General features: G+C 37.3%; 3 protein-coding genes across 3 annotated transcripts in view; 2 read left to right on the top strand and 1 right to left on the bottom strand.

Moving 5' to 3' along the window:
• rapgef2b (Rap guanine nucleotide exchange factor 2b) overlaps positions 1 to 1982 on the bottom strand; it is a 104795-nt gene extending 102813 nt beyond the window's left edge. Inside the window, 1 exon segment of the mRNA XM_054597637.1 lies at positions 1655 to 1982. Coding sequence (XP_054453612.1) covers positions 1655 to 1723 — 69 coding nt within the window. The 5' untranslated portion in view covers positions 1724 to 1982.
• Positions 1983 to 5167: 3185 nt separating this feature from the next.
• On the top strand, positions 5168 to 6640 carry LOC129089773 (uncharacterized protein C4orf45). The gene is made up of 3 exons (XM_054597137.1): positions 5168 to 5249; positions 5892 to 6121; positions 6578 to 6640. The coding sequence occupies exons 1-3, from the start codon at positions 5168 to 5170 to the stop codon at positions 6638 to 6640; spliced, it is 375 nt and encodes a 124-aa protein (XP_054453112.1).
• A 6107-nt stretch (positions 6641 to 12747) lies between these two features.
• On the top strand, positions 12748 to 19905 carry ppid (peptidylprolyl isomerase D). Its single transcript, XM_054596965.1, has 10 exons — positions 12748 to 12943; positions 14084 to 14224; positions 14897 to 15003; positions 15161 to 15349; positions 15706 to 15828; positions 16207 to 16313; positions 17451 to 17592; positions 17971 to 18057; positions 18368 to 18410; positions 19233 to 19905. The coding sequence occupies exons 1-10, from the start codon at positions 12859 to 12861 to the stop codon at positions 19319 to 19321; spliced, it is 1113 nt and encodes a 370-aa protein (XP_054452940.1). The 5' UTR covers positions 12748 to 12858; the 3' UTR covers positions 19322 to 19905.
• Positions 19906 to 20058: the final 153 nt, after the last annotated feature.

The following is a 20058-nucleotide window of genomic DNA, read 5'->3' as shown; positions in this document are numbered from 1 at the left end:
AAATTACAGCCTGCGCAAGAGCCTGCATGAAGCTGTTTAAGACCGCGCGGACTTGTACTGTTAACAAGCCGGCGTTGACACCATAATTGTTTCCTCAATGTCAGATAGACGGCCAGACGTCTGTCTGTGCCGCTGACTGTGGCCCACTGGTTTAAGTGGTGGCCTTACTGGTTGTCCATTGTGTGCAAAGCCTTCTGCTGAAGCTGCGTGCGTCCATTTGCAGTGGAAGCAGTGTCCAAATGAAACGATGCCATCTTTGCATTCCAAACCAGGATTTATTGCGTGTATCTAGAAAAATTCAAACTGCTAATATCTGTATCTATGCAAACTTTGTGTGTGTGTGTGTGTGTGTGTGTGTGTGTGTGTGTGTGTGTGTGTGTGTGTGTGTGTGTGTGTGTGTCTCAAGGTATACCCACAGCCCACAGGGTTTGCATGTTCAACAGACATACAACCCCTACCTTCCCAGAGGATCTATATTGGTCAGACAACGCTGAGGTGATACTGTGCACTCACAGCCATTTTATAGCAAAACATGATTAGTCCAAGGGTGCTGTCCAGTGAAACCAAATCCCAAAGAAATAAAACACTATAACAATGATAGGCCCAACTTATAAGCCATTAAATGATGTCTCAGTCTACCAAACATCATAAAAACTGAAACAAATGATGATGGGGAAACGTCTGTTTTTGGTAAACTAGTGTAGCTATTAACTAGGTTGGGATTACCCACAGACTGTGCCTCTCATATAAACATATTTCTATGATTTGTATACAGAACCAGTCAAAAGTTTGGACACACCTTCTCATTCAACTACTTTGAAGAATCTAAACTATAAAACGTATTCTGGCTTGTTGAGCATTTGTTTGTTTACCACATCATTCCCTATGTGTTCCTTCATAGTTTGGATGTCTTCAATATTAATCTACAATGTAGAAACAAAATAAAAATAAAGAAAACCATTGAATGAGAAGGTGTGTCCAAACTTTTGACTGGTACTGTAGATGGTTTTTTTTTGGTGTGTATTGATACTGTGCACTCACAGCACTGAGCATTTCACCACAAAACATGATTAGTCCAAGGGTGCTGTCCAGTGAAACCAAATCCCAAAGAAATAAAACACTACAACAATGATAGGCCCAATTTAAAAGCCATTAAATGATGTCTCAGTCTACCAAACATCATAAAAACTGATTTTCTGTTTTTTTTTGGTAAACTAGTGCAGCTACTAACTAGGTTGGGATTACCCACAGACTTGGCCTCTCATATACACAAATTTCTGTAATGTCTATATGTTTTTTTGGGGGGGGTTTCAAAATGCATGTACTTCTTGCAACAAAAAAAAAAATGCATGTAAAAAAAAACAACACAAACTGCTGCTGTAGTTTAGTTTAGTTTGAGATTCCCATCGAGGCTGACTTGCAGCTCCTGTTATGTTAAGCAGCCCTGATCCTCCGTGCTGATAGAGGGCTTAGCGGGACGTGGACGTACCCGTACCCGTGAGTAACACTGGGGCAGGCGGATTGGCAACACTTTGCGCACCGCTCCTCTGCTGCAGGACGCTACAATGTAAACTATGTTGCATTGGTGATGTTGCAATGTAGCAATCAGGGGAGAGAGGGGGGGAAACACTTTGAAACAATGTATCCTTCTGACCTGTTGCGTCCTCTCAGCCGGATTCATCATCACAGCCTGCCGAAAGCTGTTATCCACGTAGGACGCCATTGTTTTGGAGGATCTTGGGTTTCCTTATCCTAAAGAGAAATGTTTGGGGAATATCCAGCGACACGGATACAAACAAAAGACGTCCTCCTCTTCCTCCTCCACCTCCTCCACCCTGTCTCCTCCTCGCTGCAGGATTCTGGCCGCCTGTGGGTCGATACAGGCGGATAAGCTTGGGGAGTGCCCGGAGCCAGGCCAAGAGCGGAGCCAGACAGCCGAGCGGTGTCCTCGGGTGCGTCCGCTTGCAAGAGCCGAAACCGGGGGAGGGGAGGGAGGGGAGGGTCGGTGGTTGGTTGGTTGGTTGGTTGGTTGAGGAGAAAAAAAAAACTTCCTTTTTTTTTTTTTTTTTTTTTTAAAAGCACGTTTCAGACTCTCGTTTTAGAGTTATTTTCATAATGTGTATTTAAAAAAAAAAAAACAAAAAAAAAAAAAAAAAGAAAATGTCCCTTTATTCAAAGCCATTCCTCTTGTCTCTCCAGCATTCTGCAAGCGACACACATACAGGATCCGGCAAAAGAAGAAAGAAAAAAAAAAAGTAAGCTCACGGTTATCCAGATAACAGCAACCCGCCCATGGTGAGAGGTAGAGCCGAGTACACTCACTGATCAAATGCATTATATTAACATTTTAATGGGGCTAAAAGTGGGGATAGGTCCGCCGCCACTGTGCTCTGTTGTATGCCACCATGGTGACTGACACCAGCACAGTCAAGTAGGCCATAATTAAGGGGTTACACTTCCTTGAAAGTGTTTCAAAGTAAAGCCCAAGTGTTGTTTAACGTTATTACAAAGAGACAATAAAGGGGAAGGGTATATTTAGGGAGGGGTCATTTGTATATGAGTATACACCTTGTTGTATTTTTCCACTTAAAATGTCATTTTTTTAAAAAATAAATAAAAACATACAGTACCAGTCAAAAGTTTGGACACACATTCTCATTCAACTACTTTGAAGAATCTAAAATATAAAACATATTCTGGTTTTGTTGAGCTTCAATATTAATCTACAATGTAGAAAAAAATTAAAAATAAAGAAAAACCATTGAAATAGAAGCTGTGTCCAAACTTTTGACTGGTACTGTATATGCAAACATGACATGCCTACAATAACTTGGCTTTTTCAAATGATTTAATTGTGCATTACCTCGAACCCAAGGACAAATGTTAATTATATAGTAGCAACATGACAAGCAATGAACTGCACCTTAGTCTACCATGCACCACGACGTTGACATGTTAAACCTGTTTTAGTTCATTTACATATTCAATCCGCTGAATGTATCTTATTCAGTGACTGTAGTGTGTTAGTTTCTGCTTACAGTGTGCTTAGTCAGTAATATCATTATTATGGGCCTTCTTATTCTGAAGGGAAAATCATCCCGTTTCCTTTCTAACTGTTGTTATCTGTGTTTGGCTTGACAGAGATTTAGTCACAAGGGGCGGCTCATGGGCGAGTCCATTTAACAAAAAAAAAGGAAAAAGAAAAAAGTGTGAGAAGGAAGGGGGAGAACAATGTGACATAATGATGCACTGGGACCACCTAGTGACCGGAGAGGGTAATACACATTAGTACACATTAGTTATCAGGATAAGATTAAATAAACAAATATGTATACAGTTTAGAAGATTATAAAGATTATTAGAAATTCAGGAATTTTCTTTTTCACTACAGTTCCTTAAGGATGCAAAGAAGTCTGTCATTTTTGGATACAATGATCTTTATTAAACTTCACAAGATCCAGCAGGGACTGACTTGCAAATGTCCCCGCTGCGGGACTAATAAAGGATTATCTTATCTTATCTTGCACCAAAGTGTTAACATTTTAAAATAAAATAAGGAACTTTATTGATCCCTGAGGGGAAATTTACATGTTAGAGCAAGTCAGAAAGAGGCAAAGAAATAAGAAAAACAGATGAATTAAAATTAAATGAATACATACATAAATACATAGATTACAATACCTTAGAATATGTAAGTTAATAATGCAAATATTTGTGCATATTCTGTACAATGCAGTCAAACATTTGGACACAGCTTCTCATTCAATTGTTTTTCTTTCTTTTTATTATTTTCTATGTCATAAATTAATGCCGAAGATATCAAAACTATGAAATAACATATGTCAAATTAAATAGTAAACATTGTTTTATATTTTAGATTCTTCAGTGGTGTCAATGTTTGTCTTGATGGCAGCTTGCCACTCTTTTGGAGTTATCTTAACCAGATTCATGAGGTCATCACCTGGATTGCTTTTCAATTAGCATGTGTGTCTTGTTTTAAATTCATTTGTAGAATGTATTGCCTTTCTTAATGCATTTGTGATCATCATATTGGTTATCACAAGGTATACAGTAAATAGCCCAGGACATGAAGGTCAGATAATCTGGAAAATGTAAAGAACTTTGTACGTATCTCAAAGCAATTGTAAAAACCATCAAGTACAATGATGAAACTGTCTCTTAATAGTACCGCCCCAGGAAAGAAAGACCAACATTTACTTCTGCTGCAGAGGATAAATTGGCCACTAACGGCACCTCAGATTAGATCCAGATTAGATGTGATAAAACACAAATGCACATCCAGGAGATTCAGGCTATTTGACCAAGAAAGAGAGCGATGGACTGCTGCATCAGATAACCTGGACTCCCGACCTAAACCCAAATGAGATGGTTGGGGATATTTGGAGTGAAGGAAAAGCAGCAAACAAGTGCTCAGCCAAGAGAGTGCAACATTTTCATTAAGGCAAAAGGGGGCTACTTTAAGAATCTAAAATATAAAACAAAATTTGCTTTATTTAAACTTTTCTTCCCTCTTCACATAATTCCATACGTGTTATAGTTTGATGTCTTGATTTCTTAATTAACAATGTTAAAAAAGAAAATAATAATAATAATAAAATATGATGATGATGATGATAAAGATAACGACAACAAAAACTACAACAACAGTAATATTAATAAAGAATATGTTAACAATGATAAAACACAATATAAACAAACAATTTTGAATGTGAAGAAACGTTTTACTGGTACAACTATAAATAATAAGTACAATATACAAAACAATAAAACCATATAAATGTTTTTGCTGTTGAAGGTTTTACACTATTTATCACACACTTGATATAATAGGATTGTTTACAATGCAAATAAAAAAGAGATAATTTTGCCCCAGCACTGATAACATTATTGTTTCGATATTTCTGCCTTCATGTGAAACTGTTTCTTTGATAATCTGGAATAAAGTGATATGTAGTGGACATGCTTCACTAGAGCATCCCGTGTTTTTTAGAATGTAACTAGGACACAGCCGACTGACGCCATGACAACCAGTGGTTGCATGACAGCGGGCCATGACCCCATGGACAGAGCATACCGCTGGGCTCAAGTTATCACCCAAGGGGCCCATTACACACAATAGGTTTATCTTCCCTGCTACTATACAAATATGACATTGGGGGGAAAAAAGTTGCGTAACAGTGAAGCAGCTGCAGGAGAACCACAGTATGGACAACGGATGATTTTTACAGGTAGGAGAAACAAGGAGAGCATGAACCTCTATTGAGTCATTCTAGGAAGTAGAGAGTTTTCTCTACAATATGCTTATGTTATTATAATGACCACAAAAGCTAAATGGTGGGAAGGTTTGTATTGACACACTGTAATAAGCCAGTTTTATAACGGATTTTGCTAGAAGACCCATGTTCAACAATTATTAAATGTGTCTTAAATTATTATCCAAGCAAATATAACTGGAATTGGACACATGGTGGCACTGTAACCAGGGCCAAAGGATAGCTAACATACTGTATTATAAAGTATGTTGTTTTGTATGCACTGGGGCATGTAGAAGTGTACAAACACTGCAATAGTTTATGCATTATATAACTAATGGTGGTGATGTGCAAACATATTGTTGAATCTTTAATTTCTAAGGATAATAATATATACATTTATGTAATTGTTTCATGAAATTTAAAAAGGAACATCAGAGAGGACGCATGTTTAATACCTCTTAGATAAGACATTAGGTTGTAACAAATCAACCTACTCTGAATGGAGGCGCTCAAATTCATCAGATTGTTTTTCTCTTTTATTAACTTCTCTGTGTCTCAGGTTCATTTGGATATTTGTTTACCTTCTTTTCTCACATTTCCACTAATTCTAACAAGGCCCAGATGGAATTGGAGACTACAGGCCGAGATCAAATTATTTCCCCGTGCACATCGGTGCGGGCGCCTCATCACCTGAGGCCACAGGTGACCTCGGCTACTTGTGCCAAGCTGCACCGCACGCCCCTCCTCCTTTACCCAGGCAGAGCTACGTGGGGGAGGTTGGCTGGGGCTGGCAGTACAACCAGCTGTTGAACAGTGGGACGCTACTCAGCAACATGCAAATTAAGGTACGGCTGAAACCAACTGTGTGCGTCTTATGCAAATGAGCGTATGGAAGCATCATTCTTCAGTTAATGCGCCACAAGGTCACCCTGAGCATGACTTTGAGAAATAGCTGGATATGGTGCAATATGCAGGAATTTCATCAATGTTGGGACAAACAGTAACAAATCTATGATAAACAGGCAAATGATCCAATCTGGATCAGATTTATTTATTTAATATTTTGTTTAGCAAACATGGTAACTAATAATAGAAAATCGGTGTGGAGACCAGACATCATAAATAGTGATTGCACATGCTGTCGAGTAGAAGAATATCACACGTTCTTAACCAGGAATGAGGAGGTTTCACCTTCACTTCTCAGGACAATAAGAGTGATGATAACGTAACAAGTCGTATAAAAGAAAGAAAAAGCATTTCAGAGAGACATCGAACTGAACTCAGTCCTTCTTTTCTGACAGAAAACTGAACTGCGGACAGCGTTGGAGGACAGAGTGACTCACAGGTTCCAGAGTCAACAGTAAGACAACATTTGTAACCCTCACGTTGGACGCCATGAATCCTTTAAAGTGGTATTACGTGTGTGTGTGTGTGTGTGTGTGTGTGTGTGTGTGTGTGTGTGTGCTGTGTCAAATGGATAAGTGGGAACGTCTCAGGTTTGCACAGTGTTGAGTGACCGCATGGTAGGTTATCTGCTTCCCCATTCATTATGCAGCACTTCCACTATTGTAGGAACACACACCGCCTCAAGCTGGTAAGAGATGTGCCAGACAGACACACCACTGACACAAATACTGAGCTAACCACAGACTCTGGAAGGTTTATATTCTACCTTACAAACATTATTCTAAAATAACACAATAACTACATTCAACTACATTACATGCAATCCCTAAACAAGATGTAAGTGTATATATAACGTTCCTTATTTCCATCTTATGGGACTTTAGGAATTAAACAGCACTTTAAGAATCTTAATGCACTATGAAGGTTAATGAGAGGAGGTGGATCTGTTTGGCTTAGCGGATCCTGACGGGCTGAGTTCCAGATTTCCTAAAAGGCCGCTTTACAAAGGATAAATCCGTTAACTGTCGGTACTAGCGTGGTCTCTCCTCTGGCACCATCCTCTGGCCAAACCTTACAAATGTTGCTCAGCTAGTGGTTAGCATTTAGGAAAAGCAACTACTGATGGCTGAAAACTTCAATAAATGAGTGGGGGGGGACATAACCGATGCAGATGCCTCCATGTGAGGCACTTAACTGTTTGGGGAGTATCAGGTTAATGTAAATAACACGCTTTAGCCTTCACAGTCAACAGAACACCATCTGAAAACTAATCGGAGATTTTGGAGCAAAATTGAAGACTGCACTCTTCACCGCTATCATCAAAAACACCAGAACTGAGAAAATATATATTTTTTTTACATCAAGGGGGAGCAGCCACACTTTGAGAAATATTGAGGTCATGAGTCCAAATATTCCCCAACAGAACACAACCCATCGAACAAGTTTTTGATTAGCCACCCAACCAAACAGCTTTGTTTGAATTTTGTACTTTATTTGTCCAAGATAATCAAATTTGAAGATATTCAATTGGAAATAAAATGTGAATCTTCCCTGCAAATGTAGAAGGTAAACTCTTCTTAATGTCATTAAGCCCCCCATTCACCAGATATAAAAACGGGGATGTGGCTTATGTCCTCAAAAGGTCTTTAGCTAAAACTATTGTTGCATCTGTCCAGTTGAGTCCCAGAGACTTGTAGAAATTAAGACATTAAGACATTTTATGGTAATTGTCCTTTAACTTGTGAACTGGGCGTATGTTTCCTCATTTTTTTATTTAATTGGTAATTTAGTTATTTGGTTGCTAATGAGTTTCACAGCCTCATGGGGTCACCAGAGACTGTTAAGTGCTGGATTTTTTAATTTTACTTCTCAGGGACTGTGCAAATTATGTCTCAGTGTCAGGCAAACAGCCAGCTGTTCCTTAACCTGTGCGACAAAAGCAACAAAATCAAAATACAGTATAGAAAGTACATAGACAAGCATGCAAGATAGAAGTCTTAGCTGACAATACAGTGATGCCAGCAGGGAAACAACAGAACCAATCAACACAAAAACAAACTGGAGAGAGACAGAAATATTGTGACAGGCTCTAGCAAACAGAGAACAGACCAACAGACATGCAGAAGCTAGTTAGGATGACACTTCTGGCTGTATTTGACCCAGATTCATGATTGAATAAGGAACTGTTGATATGCAATGAAAGGATGACATTGTGACAAAGAAAGTGTAACATGTGAGTCTGAATGTGTGATTAGGGCTGACCTGTTTCCTGGAATCAGACAATGCAATACAAACTCAGACAGCACACTTAATATAATAACATATAACACCAGGCGGATCAACAATGTTCAAGAGAACAGACAATTTTTAGGGGCTGATCACCAGATTCACATGGGCAGAACATGTTTGCACTGTATATAAGACCAGATTGATGTCCAAACATACCAAATAATACTTTTTAAATCAGACAAGCGATAAGAAGAGATACTGCAAAGGTAGCATGTTAGCAGGTAACAAGGCTCAGATGTGGTCTTATCGATAGTGCAAGAAAACAAAGAGAAAATCTACTTTTAAGGATAATTTGATGACGTCCCACATGATCTGCCAAAAACGAAAACAACATGTTAAGACGCAAAGTGCAAAACACAACAGATCACAATCAAGATTCAATCAAGAATTGATTCAAGGCCACCAGTCCCGGTTTAGACAGCTACTTATCTTTTCTAAGTAGCGTCCCTTCTGCAAAAGAAGCCACATGCATTACAACAGCATATGGGACCCGGGCTGTTTCACTCCAGCACCAGACCCTGAAAGTATGCAGAGGCATATACAGCTGTTAAACTGCAGAAAAACAAGCAACTGCAGGCAAACATCAGTCTGAGCTTAAAGAGATGGTCTGATAATACTTTTTTTTAAGTCTGACACTGTTTTGCCTAATTGAATATTATCTTATCAGGGGGGTGTCATGGGCCCCCTTGGTAAATAATAGTAATTTAAGAACAAATTGAAATCAATTAGCTCCAAATAATTCTCAAAGCAAATCAATATGTCATAACTTTTGGGATATGTGAGACATTATCACAACATCAACTCAATGACACGTTGGAAGGTGACCGTGTAACATCTGAGGGAACGTTAGACAAATTAAAAATAACACACCCTGTAGGTACACATGTAGGTAATTGATGTCAGTCAAATATGGCCTCATTAATTTCTTTCCCCGCCTCTATTTGTTTCCCCCCCAGAAAAGAAAATGACGGGTGACTCACTCCAAGTCAACACCAAGCTTCACAGAGACGGTCAGAGCTAACAGCAGATGGCATTCTGTTACCCACGGCGGCTGGACGACCTGGCTGTTAATGAGATCTGTCGAGTTTGATTAAACATCTTTTAATCTCTGTAACACGATGCCTTTTCAACATGCAATTTGTCGCACCTTCCAGCATGAATGATTCAGGAGAAATTCACGTTAGTTTACACTCAGATTGTTTTCTGGCACAATCCAAAGCTCATGTTTATTCTGTTAGACTTATTGATATTCAACAGGACATTCTGAGTACATCTGGAAGTGTAAACTGGGCAAACAAGGGATGGAATTGTATCTTGTCAAAGTTTTCACAATCCGCTAGAAGCAATGTAACATTTTAGATATGGCTGATCCGTCAAACTGAAGATTCTCTCCAAAAATAACAGCGATAACTAAGTTGGTATTGTGTGTCAGAGGTCCTTTTTCCCACTTACAGCATCACAGATAGAGACTTTTAATTCCTGTATGACAAGCGCTTGGTAATCCATCCCCACAGCTAAAACAACCATATCCACTTATGTCTGGTGTAGATAACTGTACAAATCTTTACCACAAGAGATACCCCCAATTTCCATGTAAAGGGCCACACAGACATCCATTTCTCGGTTTCAGCTGCAATTTGCTGGCAATGCCATCGTTAAAATAGGCTGGTCTCAATCTGACACCCGCCTTAGGGGATGTTGTGATTAAATTTTGTGAAGACAGAACATTGTGTGCATTTTTTTTAGACTGAGACTGAGAGTCTGAGTGTCTGAGTCTGAGTTAAGAACATTGTAAACCAGCAGTGGATCCATACGAGTTTCAGTTAGGTCAGGGAGGTTAAATCCGTTTATCGCCACAGGTCCAGGCCGCTTAAACAAAGCAACCTCCATTTGGGCCTATTGTCACCTGTTGAACATATCTATGCAGGATTTGGCCAATCCAAATGTTTTTTTTCTCCTGTTTTATCCAAACAAGAACAAATATTAGAAGAGCGTCTATGAAAGAAATGTAACTTTGCAAAACATAAATATTGTTAACTGCTTTACTACAATGTTACACTTAAGATATGTAGAGCTTGCTGCCTGGTACATCTTTAGAATAGCTAGAACTTCATAGAGTTTATATAGCAAAATTTGATTTTCATATGTCTTTTGACTCAACGTGGTGTAAAGTACTTTTATTTGTCAAGTAAGCGTTTATTGTATTATTTGTTCTTGATTATGAAACCAGTTATAACTGTTATATGCCAACTGTTATAGTGTACTTTATCTTTTTCACACAAGTGACAATGAAAAGAAGAAAAAAAAAGTAAAACATGAATTTTATTTAGCATGACCGGAAGTGCTCTTTTTTTGGAAGATTTTAGCGAAAGTTCTGTAATCTGTTTAGTTCTGGTATTTCTAGGTTTGCAAGCCAAACAAATTATTTTTAAGTTTAGTTTAGTTTAGTTTATTTGCACAATTGAAACACAACAAATAACATTGATAAATAATACATTATAAACAACAAGAAAACAAAGGAGGCTTTTTTTCTACATTGTAGATTAATATTGAAGACATCCAAACTATGAAGGAACACATATGGAATTATGTGGCAAACAAACAAATGCTCAACAAACCAGAATATGTTTTATATTTTACATTCTTCAAAGTAGTTGAATTAGAAGGTGTGTCCACACTGGTACTGTATAAGACCATATATTTATGTCTTCTTTGTATCTCCGTCTAGAATATTCTAAATAGTGTGGTGACATATGGCACAGGGCAGAAGAAATAGAAAGAATATTCAAATAAAGTACATAAATTAAGAAAATAACAGTAGATGATTAAATAGGGTTATATTATATATTAATGTAATAAAGTACAGCTCATATACTTTATAGAAAACAGAAAAAAAATGGGTACTTTGGTCAACATACAGTACCAGTCAAAAGTTTGGACACACCTTCTCATTCAATGGTTTTTCTTTATTTTTTATTTTTTTCTACATTGTAGATTAATATTGAAGACATCCAAACTATGAAGGAACACATATGGAATTATGTGGCAAATTACAAACAACTGCTCAACAAACCAGAATATGTTTTATATTTTAGATTCTTCAAAGTAGTTGAATGAACATATTAAATAGGGTTGTAATATTAATGTAATAAAGTACAGCTCATATACTTTATGGAAAACAGAAAATATTGAAGACATCCAAACTATGAAGGACACATATTATATATATTATATATTAATGTAATAAAGTACAGCTAATATACTTTATAGAAAACAGAAAAAAATGGGTACTTTGGTCAACATACAGTACCAGTCAAAAGTTTGGACACACCTTCTCATTCAATGGTTTTTCTTTATATTTTTTTCTACATTGTAGATTAATATTTAAGACATCCAAACTATGAAGGGACACATATTATATATATTATATATTAATGTAATAAAGTACAGCTAATATACTTTAAAGAAAACAGAAAAAACATGCAGTACCAGTCAAAAGTTTGGACACACCTTCTCATTCAATGGTTTTTCTTTATTTTTATTTATTTATTTTTTCTACATTGTAAATTAATATTGAAGACATCCAAACTATGAAGGGACACATATTATTATATTATATATTGATGTAATAAAGTACAGCTATATATACTTTATAGAAAACAGAAAAAAAAAAAAAAATGGGTACTTTGGTCAACATACAGTACCAGTCAAAAGTTTGGACACACCTTCTCATTCAATGATTTTTCTTTGTTTTTTATTTTTTCTACATTGTAGATTAATATTTAAGACATCCAAACTATGAAGGGACACATATTATATATATTATATATTAATGTAATAAAGTACAGCTCATATACTTTATGGAAAACAGAAAAAATAAAATGGGTACTTTGGTCAACATACAGTACCAGTGAAAAGTTTGGACACACCTTCTCATTCAATGGTGTTTCTTTAGTTTTTTCTTTATATTTTTTTCTACATTTAAATTATTATTATTATTATTATTATTATTATTATTATTATTATTATTATTATTATTATTATTAATTATTATTATTATTATTATTATTATATTCCTTTATTGATCCCCATGGGGGAAATTCAAGTATTTAAGACATCCAAACTATGAAGGGACACATATTATACATTATTAATATAAAGTACAGCTAATATACTTTATAGAAAACAGAAAAAATAATGGGTACTTTAGTCAACATACTAAGTCATTCATTTCGTCTCTTCTCAACTCACCAGAGGAGTTTTATTCTGAAATGCTCTCACCGGATGTGACGTCGTCCATTCTCAGCTCAACATCAGCAGCAGCGACACCGGCCGGGACGAGCTAAGCTAAACTAAGCTAGCCTGAAACAAGTGCCCTGTCCTGAACATGTCGAACCCGATACCGGCAGACAAGCCTTCAAACCCCGACAACCCGCGTGTCTTCTTCGATGTAGACGTCGGTGGAGAGAAAGGTCGGGACATTTTGATGTATTTAATGCTTTAATGTCAGCTTTTAAAAGGGGGAGCAGGTTAGCATGTGTTAGGTTAGCATGTGTTAGCTTAGCATGTGTTAGCTTTTAGCAACATCCTGGCTCGCAGCAGTGACTTGGTACAAACTGATTGACTCATGCTAGTAGCTAGCAGAGGAGTTACTGTTACACATGAGTAATGAGACAGTGTGTGTAGATGTGTGTGTGTGTGTGTGTGTGTGTGTGTGTGTGTGTGTGTGTGTGTGTGTGTGTGTGTGTGTGTCTTTCACACAAATGAAGGGTGAGGGTGCATTTAACCACGTGTGGTTGTGTAGAATGACTTCATTTAGGCCTTTTTTTTGGTAAATGCTCATTTAATACCTCAACACTTTAATATATGTTGTAGTAAATGTGACATTAATGTAAAGATGATGAGTTCTGTCTTATTAATCAATAACTTTCTCCTCATTTCCACTGCAGGGTGTCAGAATATTATTATTATTATATTCCTTTATTGATCCCCATGGGGGAAATTCAAGTGTTGCAGCAGCTCAACTACACAGACACAGACAATAAATACACATACTATACAACTACACAGACAATAAATACACATACTATACAACTACACAGACAATAAATACACATACAGACAATAAATACAACTACACAGACAATAAATACACATACTATACAACTACACAGACAATAAATACACATACTATACAACTACACAGACAATAAATACACATACTATACAACTACACAGACAGACAATAAATACACATACTATACAACTACACAGACAATACACATACTATACAATACTATACAACTACACAGACACAGACAATAAATACATACTATACACAGACAATAAATACACATACTATACAACTACACAGACAATAAATACACATACTATACAACTACACAGACAATAAATACACATACTATACAACTACACAGACAATAAATACACAGACACATACTATACTACACAGACAATAAATACACATACTATACACAGACAATAAATACACATACTATACAGCTACACAGACACAGACAATAAATACACATACTATACAACAAAAAAATATTTGACTAAACTTAACATGATTTCTTCTTTTCTGTCCACAGCTGGACGGATAGTTCTGGAGCTGTTTGCTGACATCACCCCCAAGACTGCTGAGAACTTCCGGGCACTCTGCACTGGAGAGAAAGGCACCGGCAAATCCACCGGCAAACCTCTGCACTTCAAGGGATGCCCGTTCCACAGAAGTAAATGGCCTCCACCATCGTTAGGAAGGGACATGTCCGTTTAAGAGGACACCTTGAAGTCATAGTACGCACACACGTGTTTGTGTGTGTGTAGCCGTGGCTTAAGGGACACCCAATGCAGTGAGACGTTTGGGGAATCTCTAGTTCCTTACTTGCTGAACTGCTTAAAAATATATATATATTTAAGGTGCCACTTTAACCAAAAATCCATCACAAGAAAATCAAAATTTGGGAGTAAAAATCACAAAAATGGGTGTTTTAGAACATTAAAAGTTGTTAATAAATGCTTTTAAGCAATCATTAAATATAAAAGTACAGTACCAGTCAAAAGTTTGGACACACCTTCTCATTCAACTACTTTGAAGAATTTAAAATATAAAACATATTCTGGTTTGTTGAGCATTTGTTTGTTTACCACATCATTCCAGATGTGTTCCTTCATAGTTTGGATGTCTTAAATATTAATCTATGTAGAAAAAAATAAAGAAAAACCATTGAATGAGAAGGTGTGTCCAGACTTAACTGCTACTGTATATATACAATCTTCAGTAACTAACTGAAATGTAACAGGCTTATTGAGCCTCCATCTATTTACTTCTTAAATTAGGAAGATTCAGTCTGGTTTCTCTGTAATGTCATTTGGCTGTAAATTTTATTTTTTTCTTCCTGCAGTCATCAAGAAGTTCATGATCCAAGGAGGGGACTTCTCCAACCATAATGGCACCGGGGGTGAGAGCATCTATGGGGAGAAGTTTGAGGATGAGAACTTCCACTACAAGGTAAACTACTAAACATCAGAATCCTCATTACCTAGGTCCAACACGAGCCAAGTTTCTCCATCTCCGGTGTAATTCTTTCATTTGTTTCCTGTTTCTGTGTGTTAGTTTTGCCATATTTATTCTGTTATTATAATAATACATTTCCTTCTCTATGTAGCATGACAAAGTGGGTCTGCTCAGCATGGCCAACGCCGGACCAAACACCAACGGCTCACAGTTCTTCATCACTACTGTCCCCACTCCACACCTAGATGGCAAGCATGTAGTCTTTGGTCAAGTGTTAAAAGGGATGGGAATCATAAAAATGCTGGAGGCCATTGACACCAACGAGGACGTCCCTGTAAAGGTAAATGTTTTCAGTTATATAAAACACTATAAAAAATAATACATTTACACTTAATAATGCTTGTTTTATCACTATGATTTACTTCCAGATGTTCGGTTGTCCGCTTTATTTCATATTTTCTTCCATAGTATATTCAAAACCTGCAAGTTACCTGGTACACGTGAAGAATATGATTTAAAACATAAAAAATGGAAGAGATTATTTTTGGCTTTCACATCTATCCTCAAGTGTAAAGATGTTTGCACCTTTTTAAAAGAAATAACCCAAATAAACATTTTAGATCAATGACACTTATCCATAGGAATATTCATTCGTGACCTTTTTCCCGTCTCTTCTGCTAATGTCTACCTTTGCAGCCGTGCGCCATAGCTGACTGTGGTGAGCATAAGGACGAGGACAGCTGGGGCAGTGGACCAAGCGATGGAACAGGGGACGCCCACCCAGACTTCCCCGAGGACTCCGACGTCGACTTTAAAGATGTAAGTATCGGTCGGGTCTTTGATCTTCAAGGACGCGGCCGAACTTTGGCAGATAGCATCAGAGAGCTCTGCGGGCCTCAGCTGGACAACTCTGACTTTTTTTTGGAAAATGTGCCTGTTTCTTGTCTTATCCAAAACCAAATGAGAAGATCAATATCGCGATCCAGGACATGTTGAGCATAGCAAACACTGGAAACATGGGAACACTGCCCCTAAACATATTCAAGGGCTTGTCACCAGAATGAGGGACGATAGATTGCAGGCAGTCTGATTGTGCTCAGTTTCGATTTCACCTAAAAATAAAGTAGTTTAGAGAGTCGGACTAAACGTTTTGTTTACAACCCGTCTGATTCTGTTTCTCGCCCTTTTTGTTTTCAGGTCGACAAAGTTCTGTCTGTTGCTGAGGATGTGAAGAACATTGGAAACAGTCTGTTCAAGAGTCAAGACTGGAAAGCTGCAGTTAGCAAATATAGCAAAGCCCTCAGGTAATGTGTGTGTGTGTGTGGGTGTGTGGATCACTCTGTCAGTCGCCTTCATTTTATACAAATGAGAATTCGAGAAGCACATGTTTAGCAACCCTCCAAACTCCGATATCTACCTACATTATATAAATACTATATAAATATATATTGAAATGAACTGCTGTGGTGTTTGTCTTTAGTTTATTCTCAAGGCATTTTATATACCTGGCAAAAAATATTTAACAGATAAAATAGGGAGCACACGTATATTAATTCTATATTTTTCTTATGGTTGGAAACCTCCTAAAAAGACCAAAACCAACAAAGCTTTTAACCTTTTTGTACACGAGTCTTCCTGGCCTATATGTGGAAATTAGCCTGAATCCTGTGTGTTTCTACCGAAAACATGACTCTTTAAAAGTTAGTCAAAGACATATTGTTTTTAAAAGCGCACTAAAGCAGCTGGCCATTGTAGTTTTAAGCATTTGTTGCTCAAAATAGGATTAAACAGTGCATTTGTTTGGTACTATTGTAAGAGACTCGGGTTAATGAGAAGGAATAAATCTGACCAACACGCTCTGCATTTTCCTCTTAACTGAAGTGAAGTCTCGACACCGCTCAGTCAAGCCGTTGCACCTCGCCTTGATTTATGGATTCAACTCTTCCTCCTCTCTTCTCTCTCTTCCTATAACCGGCCAGACAAGTGACAATAACTGATAACAGAACATCAACATTACTGTAAAAACTAAATATGTTTAAACAAGATAATAGATAGAAATTCAATAATTGACTAAACTTATGTTTGCACTTGCACCATTATCCCTTAACTTGTTTATGAAGCTACGTTTATATGACACAATTTCCCTCTTACACAGGCAGTGTTTGTTAATGATTCATTCATTGTTAGTTTTGGTTTCATGGGATTTGTCGACATAAAAAACGTAGTTCTGTTAAATGAAGTGTGCCTCTCGGTTGGAAGATACATTTAACACTTGTATACAAGAAAACAAAAAGATATAGAAAGAATAAACGGGAGGAAAAGTCTGCAGAAACCACTTTGTGAGGGATTACAACCGAGCAACAATGTTTCTCAAAAGGCAACAAACGGCTCCTATTCTATCACCCGTGTTTTAATTATGTTTTTCCTCTTTACCTCTGCAGGTACTTGGAGGTGAGTGGAGAGCTGCTGGAGGAGGAGGCGCAGCAGAAGCTGGAGCCCACAGCCATCAGCTGCTTCCTCAACACAGCTGCATGTAACCTGAAGATGCAGCTGTGGCAGGACGCCATGGACAGCTGCAATGAGGTAGAGTTGTTAGTGGGGGGGTTATGTAATAATAATAATTAATAATAATTGTATTGGAATATTTCATAAAGCATATCCGAGAATTTCTCAATATGGCGAATTATTCATTTTAAGTTACTGGTTTTATACATGATAGCCTATACTTGCATTTATTATCTATAAAAGACGACATCATTTTATTTCTGGCAGGGTAAAGTTAATTTCACAAAAATATGATTTATGTGCAAATACACTTAAATTAATTCTCTGTTTCTACCTAATACATTTAAAATATAAGGATTGCTTAAAAAAAGTCACAAAAAAATATCGCCAACTCTAATGAAACTATCCAGGAGGATTGAATTTAATTTGTGATGTGTATTTCTGTCGTGTTTACAGGCTCTAGAGCTGGACCAAGCCAATACTAAGGCACTTTTCCGGAGGGCCCAGGCCTGGCAGGGGTTAAAGGAAAACAGCAAAGCCATGGTAACATCCTCACAAGCACCTCTATTCTTTAAATAAAAAAACTTTTTAATGAGATACTGGGTAACAAAACAATTCAAAATGTACATACTTATTATTGTCTGTATATGTGGGTTATCTGGGTTTAAACAGTATTTTTAGCACCACAGGACTCATCAATAATTCAGATGTAAGAGAAACAGATAGTGTCTCTAGACGGTATTTATTCATGTCCAGACGCATTGATCTTGGAGACGTTCAGTATTTGGAGCAGTCTGAGATCAGCTTGACTCACCGAATGATTTTTTTTTTTTTTTTTTTCTGCACTTTTCAGATTGATCTGAAGAAAGCTCAGGGAATAGCTCCAGAAGACAAAGGTGGGAAATTTGTCTCGAACGTATTCTCTTTGTTCAGCCTTTACCCGATGCCAAGAACGCTGCAAACATTTCACCTTCTTCTTCTTCTTCCTGTTTAACATTGCATGCCAATTCACATGTATTATTCAAACTTATTATGCAAACTCATGAAGAAAAATAGTCCACGACTGCAGGAGAACATCCTGTTGCTTCTGTTTGTTGTTTTCTCCTAATTGAACTTAATTGGAGGAATTGTGTTCTGTGTGAGCAGCACGCTACCAAAAAAATAAATCTAAGACTTCCCAGGGTGCAATCTGATGAATTACATTTCTAAGAATATAGGACAAATGTAGCCACATTCACTTCATGAACTGTGATGACAAACAACACTGCTCTACAGCTAAAAGTCCCTCAGCTAGCAGTGGGTGAAATGTGATGTAACCGACATAAAAGGTTATTACAGTTTCAGTCCCTTTTTTTTCTTTTTTTTTTTAAACACACTTAATCGATCTTCTTTAATCTGAGAGTGACTTGTGATGAAATTATTCACCGTTTCCTAGTAACACTTAGATTTAATCATGCTGCAAATGTGGAGCTCTTCTCTGCATTTTGATAGTGTTGCAGTACTCGTATGACTAAGTTATTTTAAGCAGCAGTTCATTAGCTGCTAGATAGGAGACGAGAGCTGTCAGTGCACGTCATGCAGAAAGATGCACAAAAATGTAGCAAAGTTGACACGTTACAAAACAATGTTTTAAGTGTTGAGGTGAAACGAAGTCATAGTTACATCTGATCCATCGATCCACTCGTTGAGCTAATTCCAAAGTGTTTTCCTCTCGACAGCTATCGGCAACGAGCTGAAGAGGGTGCAGATCAAGATCCAGGAGGAGAAGGAGAAAGAAAAGAAAATCTATGCCAAAATGTTTGCGTGAACACTTCACCCAACGATGCAATGAATTCCTGTTTAGTAACGTTTATCGATATTTGAAGTCATCTCTACGTGGGAGGCCGCACCCAAGATAAGAAGTCTGTAACCAGGTGAAAATGTACAGCATTTTCAGTTTGCAGGTCCTTTTCCTGTTTTTCAAGCGGGCACATCTCTCACTGTTTGTGTTGTTTTAAGGGAATAACTGTTGTAAGCTTTGACCTGTCTTAATTCTGACAAGCGTCTTTCACTGTAATGAATATTTTTGAGCGTTGGTCTGATGCATGGCTGACTCCACTGCTCAACACTGGTCCTTTTTTGCTCTGGGGTTTTGAAGTAGTTCAGCAAAGCAAAAGTCGTGTCTGTTGTATCGTTTCATTGTAGGGATTTTGATACCGTGCCCTCGGCCACTACATCAATCTGTTTTTTATTTATGTTTTTTACAGCAGTCAATAAAAACAAAAAGGATACCCTTCAAGAGTTCTTTATTCATTACTGTGATGTTATCATCTAATGATTTTATGTACAATACAGTGTGGATGGAATGCTGTCCGTATATACACCTGGAATAAATGCTGATATCAACCTCAATTTGAGAACTGCTCGTTCTTTTACAGTAAGATTTTTGAAGGAAATATATTAACTGTTACAGTTGATTAAGTACTTTTTCAAACAAAAAAATGAAAGCCATTTTATATTTAAACAAAATTTCAATGCCCATATTGTGGATTTTATAGCAGTGAT

Source organism: Anoplopoma fimbria, chromosome 4 (assembly GCF_027596085.1).
Source record: "Anoplopoma fimbria isolate UVic2021 breed Golden Eagle Sablefish chromosome 4, Afim_UVic_2022, whole genome shotgun sequence".
In the NCBI taxonomy this organism is placed as follows: Eukaryota; Metazoa; Chordata; class Actinopteri; order Perciformes; family Anoplopomatidae; genus Anoplopoma; species Anoplopoma fimbria.
The sequence above is the reverse complement of the archived record's forward strand: the minus strand, read 5'-3'. Positions and strand labels throughout refer to the sequence as shown.

Excerpts from the sequence above, each read along its gene's own strand:
- LOC129089773 (XM_054597137.1), top strand. The coding sequence starts at position 5,168 with ATGACATTGGGGGGAAAAAAGTTGCGTAACAGTGAAGCAGCTGCAGGA. Across the intron at positions 5,250-5,891 it reads ACAACGGATGATTTTTACAG|GCCCAGATGGAATTGGAGAC; the intron begins GTAGGAGAAACA and ends AATTCTAACAAG. Across the intron at positions 6,122-6,577 it reads TCAGCAACATGCAAATTAAG|AAAACTGAACTGCGGACAGC; the intron begins GTACGGCTGAAA and ends CTTTTCTGACAG.
- ppid (XM_054596965.1), top strand. The coding sequence starts at position 12,859 with ATGTCGAACCCGATACCGGCAGACAAGCCTTCAAACCCCGACAACCCG. Across the intron at positions 15,350-15,705 it reads ACGAGGACGTCCCTGTAAAG|CCGTGCGCCATAGCTGACTG; the intron begins GTAAATGTTTTC and ends CTACCTTTGCAG. Across the intron at positions 17,593-17,970 it reads CCATGGACAGCTGCAATGAG|GCTCTAGAGCTGGACCAAGC; the intron begins GTAGAGTTGTTA and ends TCGTGTTTACAG.